Below are 12505 nucleotides of genomic sequence, written 5' to 3'. Positions count from 1 at the left end.
ATGGTTAACAGTGCAAGGAAAAGGGTGGCTGCTCTGGCGTACCGTGATGAAGGTTTCCCATGGGGGAAATGGGGGTGTGGCGAGGCCCCTCATGATGTCAGAGGGGGTCAGGGAGGGTGCACGTGCAGAGATACAGTACTGGGAGATGCCTGGGCAACCGGGTATAGTGGTCTCCCAGTGTGACAGTTGGTGATACCCATCTGTGGTGGCCCTAGGCAGAGACCCCTACCACTCCCCCCCTTTCCTGTGGAGACATATAGAACTGTAGCCCTGCCAAAGGAATCAAAATGACTACTGAGTCAGGAAGTAAACTTTTTAAGGTCAGACCACGCGAAACTAGCGGACAGAGTGTCATAGTCCACACCTGCAAAAGCAAGGCCTACTGTGACGGAGAGTGCCGCCCACATTAGAACCCAGGAGAAGGATATTGCTAAGCTGGCAGAAAGGGTGGAAGATGTGGAAGGCCGGTCCCTCCGCAATAACATCCAGATTGAGGGATTTTTGGAGAGGGTAGAAGGTCACATTGCCGGTCTCTTACTGGAGGAGTGGCTTTCATCGGTGGTCCTAGAGGCAAAACCTCAAAATGGTTTGTAATAAAGCATGCACACAGGATGCAGAGAAGGCTACTGATACAGAGTGCACCCACACAGGCCATGGCAGCTAGGCTGCTAAATTCAAAACCAGGATACCAAACTACAGACGGCATGCTCAAGTAGACCACGGACAGTAGAGGATGCCACCATCAATATATATCTGATTATACCACATTTATACATAAATGGGAAGCCTTCCAAGGAGTTAAGAGGCACCTAAGAACTCTTGACATCAACTATGCCCGCTTCTTCCCGATGAAACTCCACATAGTGGACAGGGGGAAGAAGTGCACTTCTTAATGGACACGGAGGAGTTCTAAGTCTGGCTGGAAAGGTGCGGGCACCCCAGGCCACACAATGGACCGTTAAAGTAGGCATTGAGATGCAGGAAACGCTGCATTGCACAACGGCGTCCACATACAGTGCCGACAAAGGCCCAGGCAAAATCTGAAAACTAAACTAGTAGCAGACACTCAGAAGACCTGCACTTGGGTCTCCAACAGATGGAAAACTCTGGAGAAAGAAACAGACCACTCACATGAGAAAGGCTCAAATGTTGGTAGCAGAGAGGAGATTCCTGCCCCACTGACGTTTACCCCAATGCCATCTGAAGAGATGGTCTGAAAGGTTGAGAGGTACCGATTGCCTCCCAGGGCAGGTGTGGCAGTGCTTTGATGGGCTTGCCCGACCAAGCCAACAGAGACCTTACTCTTGCTCATGGGCTGAGCCGCAGCTCTCTCCCTTACAGGAATAACACATATATGTTAGCTACACTTGCAATGGTATTTCAAGATTTTGTATTTCTGTGGTGATGGACATACCATCCGTTGGGGTAGTGGCCAGTAGGAAGACGACAGGATGGTATGGTAGGGTGGGGGAGTTGGGAGTATATTTCTGTTTAAAATGTTATGTGACTTAACGGACCTTGGGGAGTGGTTATATCATAAAAGGGCAGCGAGATAATCAACACGGGCGCCGATATACACAGTAACCGTAAGGTATACACACTCTAAATACTAACATGGAATATTAAAGCCTGGGTAGCCCCTGGTAAACAAATCCCTCTTGTGCAATGCTGTAGATGTGGAGTTTCCACAGGTAACATTTAGGAGGGTCAAATTGTGGTTTCCTGTGGAGGGGGGGTGGGTACGGGGTGGTCAGCCACCTGGGGTATCCCTCTGGGTACAAGACAGTCGCATTTCAAGTAAACCAGGATTCTTCTGAGGATAGGGGATGCTATACTATGCTGCTGGGCAAGTGGGAGGGGAAGACAGTTGCTCTGGTTAATGTATACATCCCACCAGGATTACAGATTGAAATGTTGGTGCATTTGGGCAGCTAGCTACTAGGTCTCCCACCTGCAACGGTACTAGCGGGAGGGGACTTTAATATGATAATGGACATCTACATGGATGAAACAGTTACACACCCCCCAACAAGGTACCCCTTGAACAGGGAAACTAGGAACCTTTGTGACTGCCATGGGTTTGGAAGACGTATGGCAATCGCTGCATTGAACAAATAAGAGTTACTCCTCTTCTCAGGGGCACAGAACTCCCACCCAAGGATAGGTTACTTCCTTATGCAGCTAGAAACAATACACAGATTCACGGAGGCAAACTTCAAGGCAAGCAATATCTAATCACCCAGACCATCCCCGCACTACAGGAAGTGCTTTTGGCGTTTTAGACCATAGCCACATTGTGCTTTCGCTGAAACAACTTTTTGATACTTTTATCTACCCACCATGGCCACTCCGACGTTGACATCTGCAGAGAGTGCCCAATTTGCCTGCTTTCATGCAGGTGTGAGCGTCTACATTTTTTCAGGAGAGAAGGCATCGTGTTCTAGGACTGATAAATCTTGTCTGACAATTAATGAAGAAGGAGAAGGGTATAAAAAGGGATTTGCCTGTAACACAGGAGGAAAAGTGCAAAAGGACTCAAAAGGTGATGGCACTAAGTAAAACAAAAGTACGGAAAGGCCTAAAAAAAAAAAGCCCGACCTTAGCACAATGGGCGGAGAGGATGGAGCCTCGTCCCTGAAAGAGAAAGGAAATGAAAAATACCCCCAGGGTGAACCACCGGATGTAAAAAAGCACCACAGAGGGAAAACAAATCCCTGGCCACAATCCCGCAGCAAAACAGACCGGGGGGAGGCTATGGCCGGAGCCTCGGTTACAAACTCAATTAAAGACTTTGTGGGGAAACATTTTAAAGGAAAGGGCACGATAGGTAAAGATTCGTGCATGATAGAGAACTTGTTAACACCGGCCAATGTGGCACCCCAGGAGCGAGCCTCACCTAATCATAGTCAATTTAACCTTTCCGGACTCTATCTGGATCCAAGGCTGCTGTCCTCTCCTAATCCCTCCCCCTCTCCGAGCGTACACAAGAGCGATGGTGGGAGGATTTGAGGAAACGGAAACAGACGACAAGGGTCAGAGTAATATCCATCTTATAAAAAGTTTTATGGATAAAAAGGTGGATGTGGAAAATGCACAGGACAAAGCAAATGATATTTCGGGGCCCTCTTTATTTAATTTGGAGGTAACGGGTACCTCTACCGCCTCCATGCTATACGCAATGTTAATCTTACAAAAATCTCTGCAAGGGCTGCTAGAGGTAGCAGTAATGAACAAGGAGGTCTTAAAAACCCAAAGGGATCAGTTTAAAAACAGGATTGGGGAGCTGAAACAAATCATGGAGCTTATGCCCTCCATAGTTAGACCAGTTGGTGAGGTCCACGAAGAGGGGAGCAGGCTTCGGCAGGAAGGTGCACCGCCGGCGTCCCCACTGCAGAATGAAGGGCATAATGTATATATCTCACGGCACCCAATGATCATAAAAAACGGGTGGGAAGTGAGGAGTTATAAGCAGCGAATCCCACGACCAAAGAGTTGGAAAAAGAAGTCTAGAAAGGGCCTAGTTACATAACTGCAGGGGTTATGGAAGGAAGTAATAGAAGTAGAACAAAGGCCCGTAGGAAAGAAGGTAAGGTTAGCCCCACCAAAAGTAATTAATTTAGGAGAAGGAACACATGTGAGTAATATAGAAGGTGTGGTTAGCCCCACCAAAAGTAATTAATTTAGGAGAAGGAACACATGTGAGTAATATAGAAGGTGTGGAAAGGAAAGAAAGAGGCACAGGAAAACTTAGGGTAAGAAAAAATAGTATAATCAAAGAACGAGTGGGCAAAAAAAAAGGTGGAAAGGGAAAGGAAGTTGAAGAAGTCTCTGCAAGGAGGCACAAGAAGTATTAGAGGCCATATGGGGAAAGGCAAGGAGTCACTTTATCAAGGCAGAAGTGAGTACAATCAAATAAGGGGCACCTATGTGGCAGAGACAAAAAGCAGTCTGGACTTGTGGTTATTTTTGGAGCCGATTGGCCGAGGTGAAGGGGGAAAAAGTGAGGAAATTAGTACCTTTAAAATCGGTCACAATTGCTTGCCTCCCTATCTAATTGTGAAAGCTTGTGAAATATCGGCACAGAGGATCTTAAAGAAGTAGGCTTTACCTTGAATAGTAAGGTGACAGACGTAACAAAGGTTTTACTTTACTCAGGACTAGTGAAGTCCTCAATAATAAAAGCGGAACGAGAGCTATAGAAGGAAGGGATCAGACAAGTTCAAAGGACAGAATTACAAGCTGAAAATAAGGACAAGAGATCTTTTCTAATGAACCATGCAGGGCTGGGATGAAGGCAGGTGAGACTGACTGATACTTGCTGGGAGACAAAGGACGATCTTGAAATTACTATAAGAGTTAGGGAAAGTGTGAGAAACGATGAAGGATCCCTAGCAGGAAATAGATTCAGAGTCCTAGCGTCCCCAGGATATGAGGGAGACGGGTGCCTGAGTGAGATAGATTAGGAGCCTGGGTCTTCGCACAGCCTAACCATACTATCCTGGGAATATTAATGGTTATATTAGAATAGCCAACCAGGATAGCTTTAAAAAGATCAACAATGAGATTATTTGTCTGCAGGAGATCTGGCTGTGCGAAAAAACCCTAGCAATTGAGGGGTTTGCCCATCAGACGACAGTAGCAAAAAAGAATCGTTTTGGTAGACACTCAGGGGGGCAACTGAAGCTGGTCTCATCTAAGATCGCCAGGAAGGTGGTACTGTTAGAGGTAAAATGTAAAATCCAGACCATAGATTTGAAGGCATAATAATCGTAAATATATATCCAGAGGGGGGAAGGAAACGTACATAAAGCTGAAATGGAAAAATTAAATGAGGATTTGTTAAAGCTATCTGAAAATTATCAAAAAGATGTAATGTTTTTGCTGGGCGATTTGAACCACAAGTTAAACCCTTGTAGGATCGATCAATGGTGTAAGGAATTGCTAATCTCACTTAAAATTAGGGAAGCCTTATTCCCAAGGGGGGTTATGTCAGTATATGATGTGTCTCTGGGTCAAATGCTTGGTGCAACTTTGCCCTATAGACTATGCGTTTGTGCATGCCTGGAACTTTGATCCAATTAAGCGCTTTGATGTGGTAAATGCAGAAGGAAGCGATCACTAACCTCTCAATATTGAAGTATTTGGCATAAAGAAAAACCAAAGAGACACTGTGTTACAGGTCCAGGTTGATTATCCAAGACGCCTTACAACTCGGATATCAGAGGATTTTATAGAAAAGCTAACAGCCCTACAGCAGACACTTTTGTCGGATAATGTTACGAATTCTTATGATATTGGCTGGTTGGAAAATACTATTGGACAACTAGTGGAATGCATTAGGGTTGAAATATAGTCGAGAAAACCTGGGTGTGGAAGGAAAAATCAGCCACAAAAAACTGAGGAAATGGTTCGACGAGGAATGTCGCAAAGCCAAAGCAAATATCAGACAACGAGAAAGAAAACTCAGAGCAAAGTATAATGTAGAACTGCTTCTCAGCCTCAAGAAACAAAGGCAAATTTATAAAATGTTAATAAGAAATAAAAAAAGATCCTACAAAGAGAGCTGCTGGGTTAAATTGCTAACGGCAATAGAAGCTAAAGATTTGAAAGACTTTTGGAAATTGGTCCAGGAAAGCTCAGGGAAATCTTTGGGCTCTTTAAACTGTGTGGTACCGGAAGAGGACTGGGTAACTTACCTGGGGTAATTTATGGTAACTGGAATGAAAATGAGGGATCAATCTCCAATGTATGGCCAGGAGTGAGAAAGGAAGCTAAGGAGCAGTTTACCGCTAGCAAGATCAAAAAAATTATATCTAATCTAACATTGACCCGAGCAGCGAGCCCAGATAACCTCCCGGCAGTAATTATAAAAAATAGGCCGAAGTGGTGGGCAGACTTCTTTTCAAAAATGTTCCTGGGAATCCTGAATACAGGTATCATACCAGAAAATTGGAGAGGTGCAATAATAAGACATCCATAAAAAAGGAGACATAAATGCACCCACAACGATAGATTATTAATCTTTTAGACATAGGTGAAAAGGTATTTGCCAAATTAATCTTGGAGAGGCTTAAAGAGTGGGCAGAAGTGAACCAGATTGTGCCCCCAGAGCAGGGGGTATTTAAGGAGGGACATTCAACGGTCGACCACTGCTTTGTCCTCTGGTCTATTGCGCGGAAGTCGATTAAGCAGACTGGAAGTCTGTATTGCTGCTTGGTGGACTTCCGCGCAGCATTTGACTTAGTGGACAGAGAGAAGCTGTGGGAGTCGGTGATCGGGTATGACATCCCAAGAGATTTACTACGGTTGACACAAGAACTTCACACTGCGAACTGGGAGCAGGTGATTTTAGATACAGTGGGGGAATTGTCGCAGAAAATACAGATTGGAAATGGGCCGAGACAGGGGTGTGTACTGGCCCCTCGATTATTTTCTCTATTTATTGCAGATCTACCATCAGTCTTAGGCAGAGAAAGGGGAGCCAGCCCAAATGTAGAGGAAAACATATCTCCTGCCTTTTATATGCGGATGATCTGGTAATAGTAGACCAATCAGAGATTGGTCTACAAAGAAAGTTGAACAGCTTTAACAAATACTGTGGTTATAAAAAACTCGTAGTAAATATGGACAAAACCAAGATCATGAGATTTGGAAGAAGGAGAATAAGGTTCAGTTGGTACTTGGGTCCCACAAAGCTGGAAATAGTAGATTAATATAGGTACTTGGGCATGTGGTTTCAGAAAAATATGAACTGGTCTACCCACCTCGAGGCATTGAAAGTAAGGACATCAGCCTCTGTTGGTGGTTTAAAGAAATTTAATCAGTATGCTGTATGGCTTCTTCATGGCAAAAAGAAGCCTACTTCCCAGATACATCGATAGAATACCATGTTGAAGTCTGAGAAGAGAAGTTTTAAAACTGAGAATTGGCGTTAACCCCTGCTACACCAACCGTGAAGTAAAAAGAGTAATGATCAATAGTAATGGGAAATGTAACTGTTCTCTGGGAACAACATGTGATTTAGTACACATTTTATTAGAGTTTAAAATAAGATAAAAGTAATTTGAAATGGGCTCAATAATGTATTTTGTTTTAAACTTATGACACGTTTAGGATGTTTTAGGGTTGGAAGTTAATAATGAATCATTTTAACGTGAATCTTGTGATGTGGTTTATGGTGTAATTTGTGAATTTTATGAATTGTATTTTATAAAGATTTCTATGTATAAGGGCTATATAGTCCAAATAAACTTTGTTTTGAACTGAACTGAACAAATCACTCGCTGCTATGCATAACTCTCACCGCACCGACTTTACGAGAAAGAGCAGACTTGAGAATGGCCAGACTTGAGAATGGCCACATGGCGACACAAAAATAAAGAAGTGCTGGAGAGTCTTCATAAAACGACGGCCTTATACTTTAGAGAAAATTCCAGACGCTACAGACGCAATCACTCATTGGGAGGCTTATAAGGACACTAAATGCGGGACGAACATGGTAGGTGAAATTGGGGAAAGGTAAGAGTGGGCCCAACCCTGTGAGAAGTGGAACTGATTGCCCTTGAAGCAGACTGTGTACTGGTACCTTTTGATGCCCCACTTCGGCGTGGTCATCTCAAGACTGAGAATTATGGACTACTAGTCACAGATGAAATAGGAAGAGAATACATGATCAAACAGAAACAGCTGTACAAGGTGGAGAACAAATCCGGGAATCTACTGGCCTGACTTCAAAGCTGTGGCAGGGACAGACATCATATTGGGGAAATCGTAAACCTGAATGGTTCAACTATCACAGGTAGTGAGGAGATAGTGACAATAACGGTGAACAATATGCAGGACTTTCATGCGCCCTATACACGAGACAGACCTCTTGAACTTTAGTAGGGACTGCCCTTGCAGAAGCCTGGGCAGGGCTCAAGCCATAGAAGTGAAAGGGTCTCGAACAGAAGAGAAAATTAGCCTTGCACTAACGCAGCGTCAGTCTGGGAAAACATAAGGCCCAAGATAATAGCAAATAAGGTAGTTAGCCCACTGTTCAACATGTACATGGAGGCATTCCGTTGGGGTGAGCTCCCCAGACATCTGTGCACAGCGAAGATCACACTTACAACGCAGCCATTACATTGCATGTCATTTCATCGCATGTCACTACAACGCAGGCATAACATTGCAAGTCATTACAACGCATACCATTACAACGCATAGTACCCTTATACACTTTGACACTTACCCTACTGTTGCACTCACTGGAGTTAGTAGTTTTTACCCCTACACTTTCCAACACTACCTTAAATGTGATGTAATGGTATGCGCTGTAAAGGATGTTGTGATGTAAAAACTGTTGCAAAGGCATGCGTTGTAAATGTATGGTTGTAACATCATACATTCGACAGTATTAGGAAACGGCATAGATTCCAATAGTAAATAAATGGGCAAATGTCACATTGGGGGACCCAGACATACGAATGAACAGAGAGAAACTTGGCCTGAAGGGGTACCTGCATGTGCCATGTGGGGGAGAATTACCGGTGGACGCACTACCGGCCACAGCCACAACGGTGGTCTTTCTGTATCATAAGAGGAATAGAGAAGCAGACCAGGGAAAGAGACGCACCCTCCAAACCCCCTCTGGGTAAGGTCGAGGCTGCGTCCCATTATGGAACTAATGGGCTGCAGGCAATGGGATATGATGGCCTCTGCACTTTGGAGGATGTATGGGATGCAAATGGTATGGTGTCTTTGGACACTTCCGGGCGGAAGATGCAATGCCCGCCACACAGGTTTTTAAGTATTCGCAACTACGGTCACATTATAGGCGAGAATACCAAGAGGGTAGGAAAGAACGGAGCATTCCTTAGGAGTCTCGACTTTTAGATGGCCATAGGATATTGAGGGCTATGCGACGCTGATGAGGATCGTGCAGGGTGTACAGCCCCGATTATCAGCCCGTTGGCAAGGTGACGGGACGAGTTTGACAGACGACAACTGGAGGGAAATACTCAGGCATCCAAGTGTGAGTATACCTTCTCAGGATAAGTAAATGAGGAAATATAGGAGATGCAGCTTTACTGTTTACAGCTCGTGACGAAACGTGTCGGCTGCAGCTTCGATGACATTCACATGGTTTATGGATTCACTACGTATTAATAAATCCCTGAACTGGATTTTCTACATACCCTAGTTTGTCCACTTAGATTCGTTGGACTTTGCTTATGAGGGCTTCTGTATATTTGCATTATTTCAATTTGTACAGAAGACTGGCATAGGGAAACTTAGTGGAGTTACTAAACTCTGTGGGCTAATGCCTGCAAACAGAAGGATGCCACATGCAGATTATTTCAAGTTAGTAAGCACTTTTGGCAGATGCTAGAAGGCTGGCATGCAGGTGCTAAACAATGTGGGAGAACACCCTCTGGCAGAGGAACAGCACAACCTGGCATGATGAGTTACTGAAGTGCATGGTCAAGTGCCCGCTGACAGATCAGAGGAAGACAGGAGTGTTAGTAAACTGGGGAATCATTTGACAGAAGGCTGGTACAAGCATTCCATGGCGAGTTAGTAAACTGCATACAGACGCCCAGTGACTTAATACTTGCACAGGCAGACTGTAGTCAGTTGCTGGACGTCTGTGGGCAGATGGTTTACAGAAGACAAACTGGCATAGGCTGGCTTATGAATAACTAAACTCTGTTGAACAGAGAAGCGGCACAGGCAGACTGTGGTGGTAGTGTTTATTGGCCCTCGTTACCTTTCTTTATAGCATTATCTGGAGCTGGTTTGCCTGGACCAGCAGGAGCCGGCGCTTCCTCTGTGCTGCATAAGGAGGTGTCACTATCCTCATCGTCTTCATCACTGTCCGTACTACTGCTGCTGGTGGTGGTGGTCTCGGAGCTGCTCTCTGTGCTGCTTTCACTGTCTTCGCTGTCCCACTCATCGCTAGGGCCAGTGCTCAAGGGTCTGGAGTCGGGAGGATTTGGCAGGGCAGGGTGACCACCCGGAGAGTGCGTTCCAGGGTCATTTTCTATCTTCTTTTTGATAATGTGCATGGAGGGCTTCTTTCTGGACAGCAGTCGTCTCTTCGGTGCGATGGGCTCCAAGGCCTTCTCTCCACCAGCCTCCACAACCTCCACTTGCCGGTCATCTGTTGTCTCTTGAACTTCACTCGGGGGTGCCTGTGAAAGCTCTCTGTCTGTTCTCTTCTTTAGCACCCCATTAGGAGCAGATGGCGGCTGCTCCCCAGACCTTGCCTTCTTCCTTCTGAGGGAGCCCTCTTTCACCTGAAGGCCCATGTCAACCTGTGAAGAAAAATCAAGGCATGTCAGGGTGCAATACCAAGGGTGCTCTTCAAGTATACAGTTCTAACTCAGCACATCAGAAAACACTGGTGTGCAAGAATAATGTACAGTGGCGCACAGCCGCGGATCGTTTATAAGGCCGCAGGGCTGTTGACCCCCTACCTCTGCAAGCCACAAACAGGCTCACTTGGCAATGTAAATTAGTCCCGTACGCCCTCCATTATTTTATCACTTATAGGGCGGGGCTACAGAGCTCTAAGTGGGTGGGACGAGCAGCTGAGGCTGAAATTGAGCTGCGCATGTCAGATTGGCCGTATGTTTGGAGCGTTGTGCTTCCAAGCTCAACCAAATCCAGCACTGCTCTTATACTGCTTATTATTATTTACAGCCTAAGAGCAGACCTTGGATTGGCTGGGCAGCTCAGGCTGATTTGTCACAGCAAGGAGGAGAGCGAGTGAAGTTTGACTACGCTGCTGTTCACGAGGGATGTCTCCAGACAGGACTGCAAAGGAGTGGAGGGCAAGCCTTAAATCGGGTAAGGAAACTCTTTACCGCTCCTCTCCGTCCATCCCTTTCTTTGTGCTTGTTTTTATTAAATCTTCCCGCACTCTTTCACATTCCATCGATTTATTTTTATCTGTACAATCCCACCCCTTGGTCTCCAATGCGCTCTTTTTTTCCCTCGATTTACACTCACCCTGGCTTCACCCTTAATTCATACTAAGAGTATAACTGGTCAGAGCTACAGACTTAGATACTGGGAGCGAGGTTAGAGTCTCAGCGTCTGGCACCCTTCGTGTGTGATTCTGGGCAAATCTACATTGTAATAAAAATGAACGTTACAGCCTCAGGACTGGAATGTGAGCTTATGTTGTGTAACTGCTTCGTAGCCACGTATACGTTCCTGTCAAACGGTCTTGAATGTTCTTTTAATAAAAGTGATCTGAATCCAGCAAGCTGGTTTATAAAATCTGTAGCTCGCATGCAAAAGAATTTAATTATTGACCTCAGCTCACCACTCTTAAATTCTACCAGCTGCCACTGCACACCGCAGAAGCTGCAGTCCACTATGGGCCCTACCTCAGCCATGAGGATGGGGCAAGGGCTCTTGTGTCACCCGTGAGGATGGGGCAAGGGCTCTTGTGTCACCCATGAGGATGGGGCAAGGGCTCTTGTGTCACCCATGAGGATGGGGCAAGGGCTGTTGTGTCACCCATGAGGATGGGGCAAGGGCTGTTGTGTCACCCATGAGGATGGGGCAAGGGATGTTGTGTCACCCGTGGGATGGGGCAAGGGATGTTGTGTCACCCGTGGGGATGGGGCAAGGGCTCTTGTGTCACCCATGAGGATGGGGCAAGGGCTCTTGTGTCACCCGTGAGGATGGGGCAAGGGCTCTTGTGTCACCCATGAGGATGGGGCAAGGGCTCTTGTGTCACCCATGAGGATGGGGCAAGGGCTGTTGTGTCACCCATGAGGATGGGGCAAGGGCTCTTGTGTCACCCGTGAGGATGGGGCAAGGGCTCTTGTGTCACCCATGAGGATGGGGCAAGGGATGTTGTGTCACCCATGAGGATGGGGCAAGGGCTGTTGTGTCACCCATGAGGATGGGGCAAGGGCTGTTGTGTCACCCATGAGGATGGGGCAAGGGCTGTTGTGTCACCCATGAGGATGGGGCAAGGGCTCTTGTGTCACCCATGAGGATGGGGCAAGGGCTCTTGTGTCACCCGTGGGGATGGGGCAAGGGCTCTTGTGTCACCCGTGGGGATGGGGCAAGGGATGTTGTGTCACCCATGAGGATGGGGCAAGGGCTCTTGTGTCACCCATGGGATGGGGCAAGGGCTCTTGTGTCACCCATGGGATGGGGCAAGGGCTCGTGTCACCCATGAGGATGGGGCAAGGGCTCTTGTGTCACCCATGGGATGGGGCAAGGGCTCTTGTGTCACCCATGAGAATGGGGCAAGGGCTGTTGTGTCACCCATGAGGATGGGGCAAGGGCTCTTGTGTCACCCATGAGGATGGGACAAGGGCTCTTGTGTCACCCATGAGGATGGGACAAGGGCTCTTGTGTCACCCATGAGGATGGGGCAAGGGCTGTTGTGTCACCCATGAGGATGGGACAAGGGCTCTTGTGTCACCCATGAGGATGGGGCAAGGGCTCTTGTGTCACCCATGAGGATGGGGCAAGGGCTCTTGTGTCACCCATGAGG

The 12505-nt window shown here is 46.6% G+C and overlaps 1 protein-coding gene across 2 annotated transcripts in view; it reads right to left on the bottom strand.

The window, feature by feature from the left end:
• Window positions 1-12505, bottom strand: part of RRP36 (ribosomal RNA processing 36) — a 133557-nt gene that overhangs the window by 63492 nt on the left and 57560 nt on the right. For both annotated transcript variants that reach the window (XM_086925831.1, XM_086925832.1), the window contains exon 2: window positions 9752-10298. In XM_086925831.1, the coding sequence (XP_086781957.1) occupies window positions 9752-10292 (541 nt within the window). In that variant the 5' untranslated portion in view covers window positions 10293-10298. The remainder of the gene's footprint in view (window positions 1-9751; window positions 10299-12505) is intronic.

This window comes from Lissotriton vulgaris, chromosome 6 (assembly GCF_964263255.1).
Source record: "Lissotriton vulgaris chromosome 6, aLisVul1.2, whole genome shotgun sequence".
NCBI lineage: Eukaryota > Metazoa > Chordata > Amphibia > Caudata > Salamandridae > Lissotriton > Lissotriton vulgaris.
This window is presented reverse-complemented; position numbering and strand designations above follow the sequence as displayed.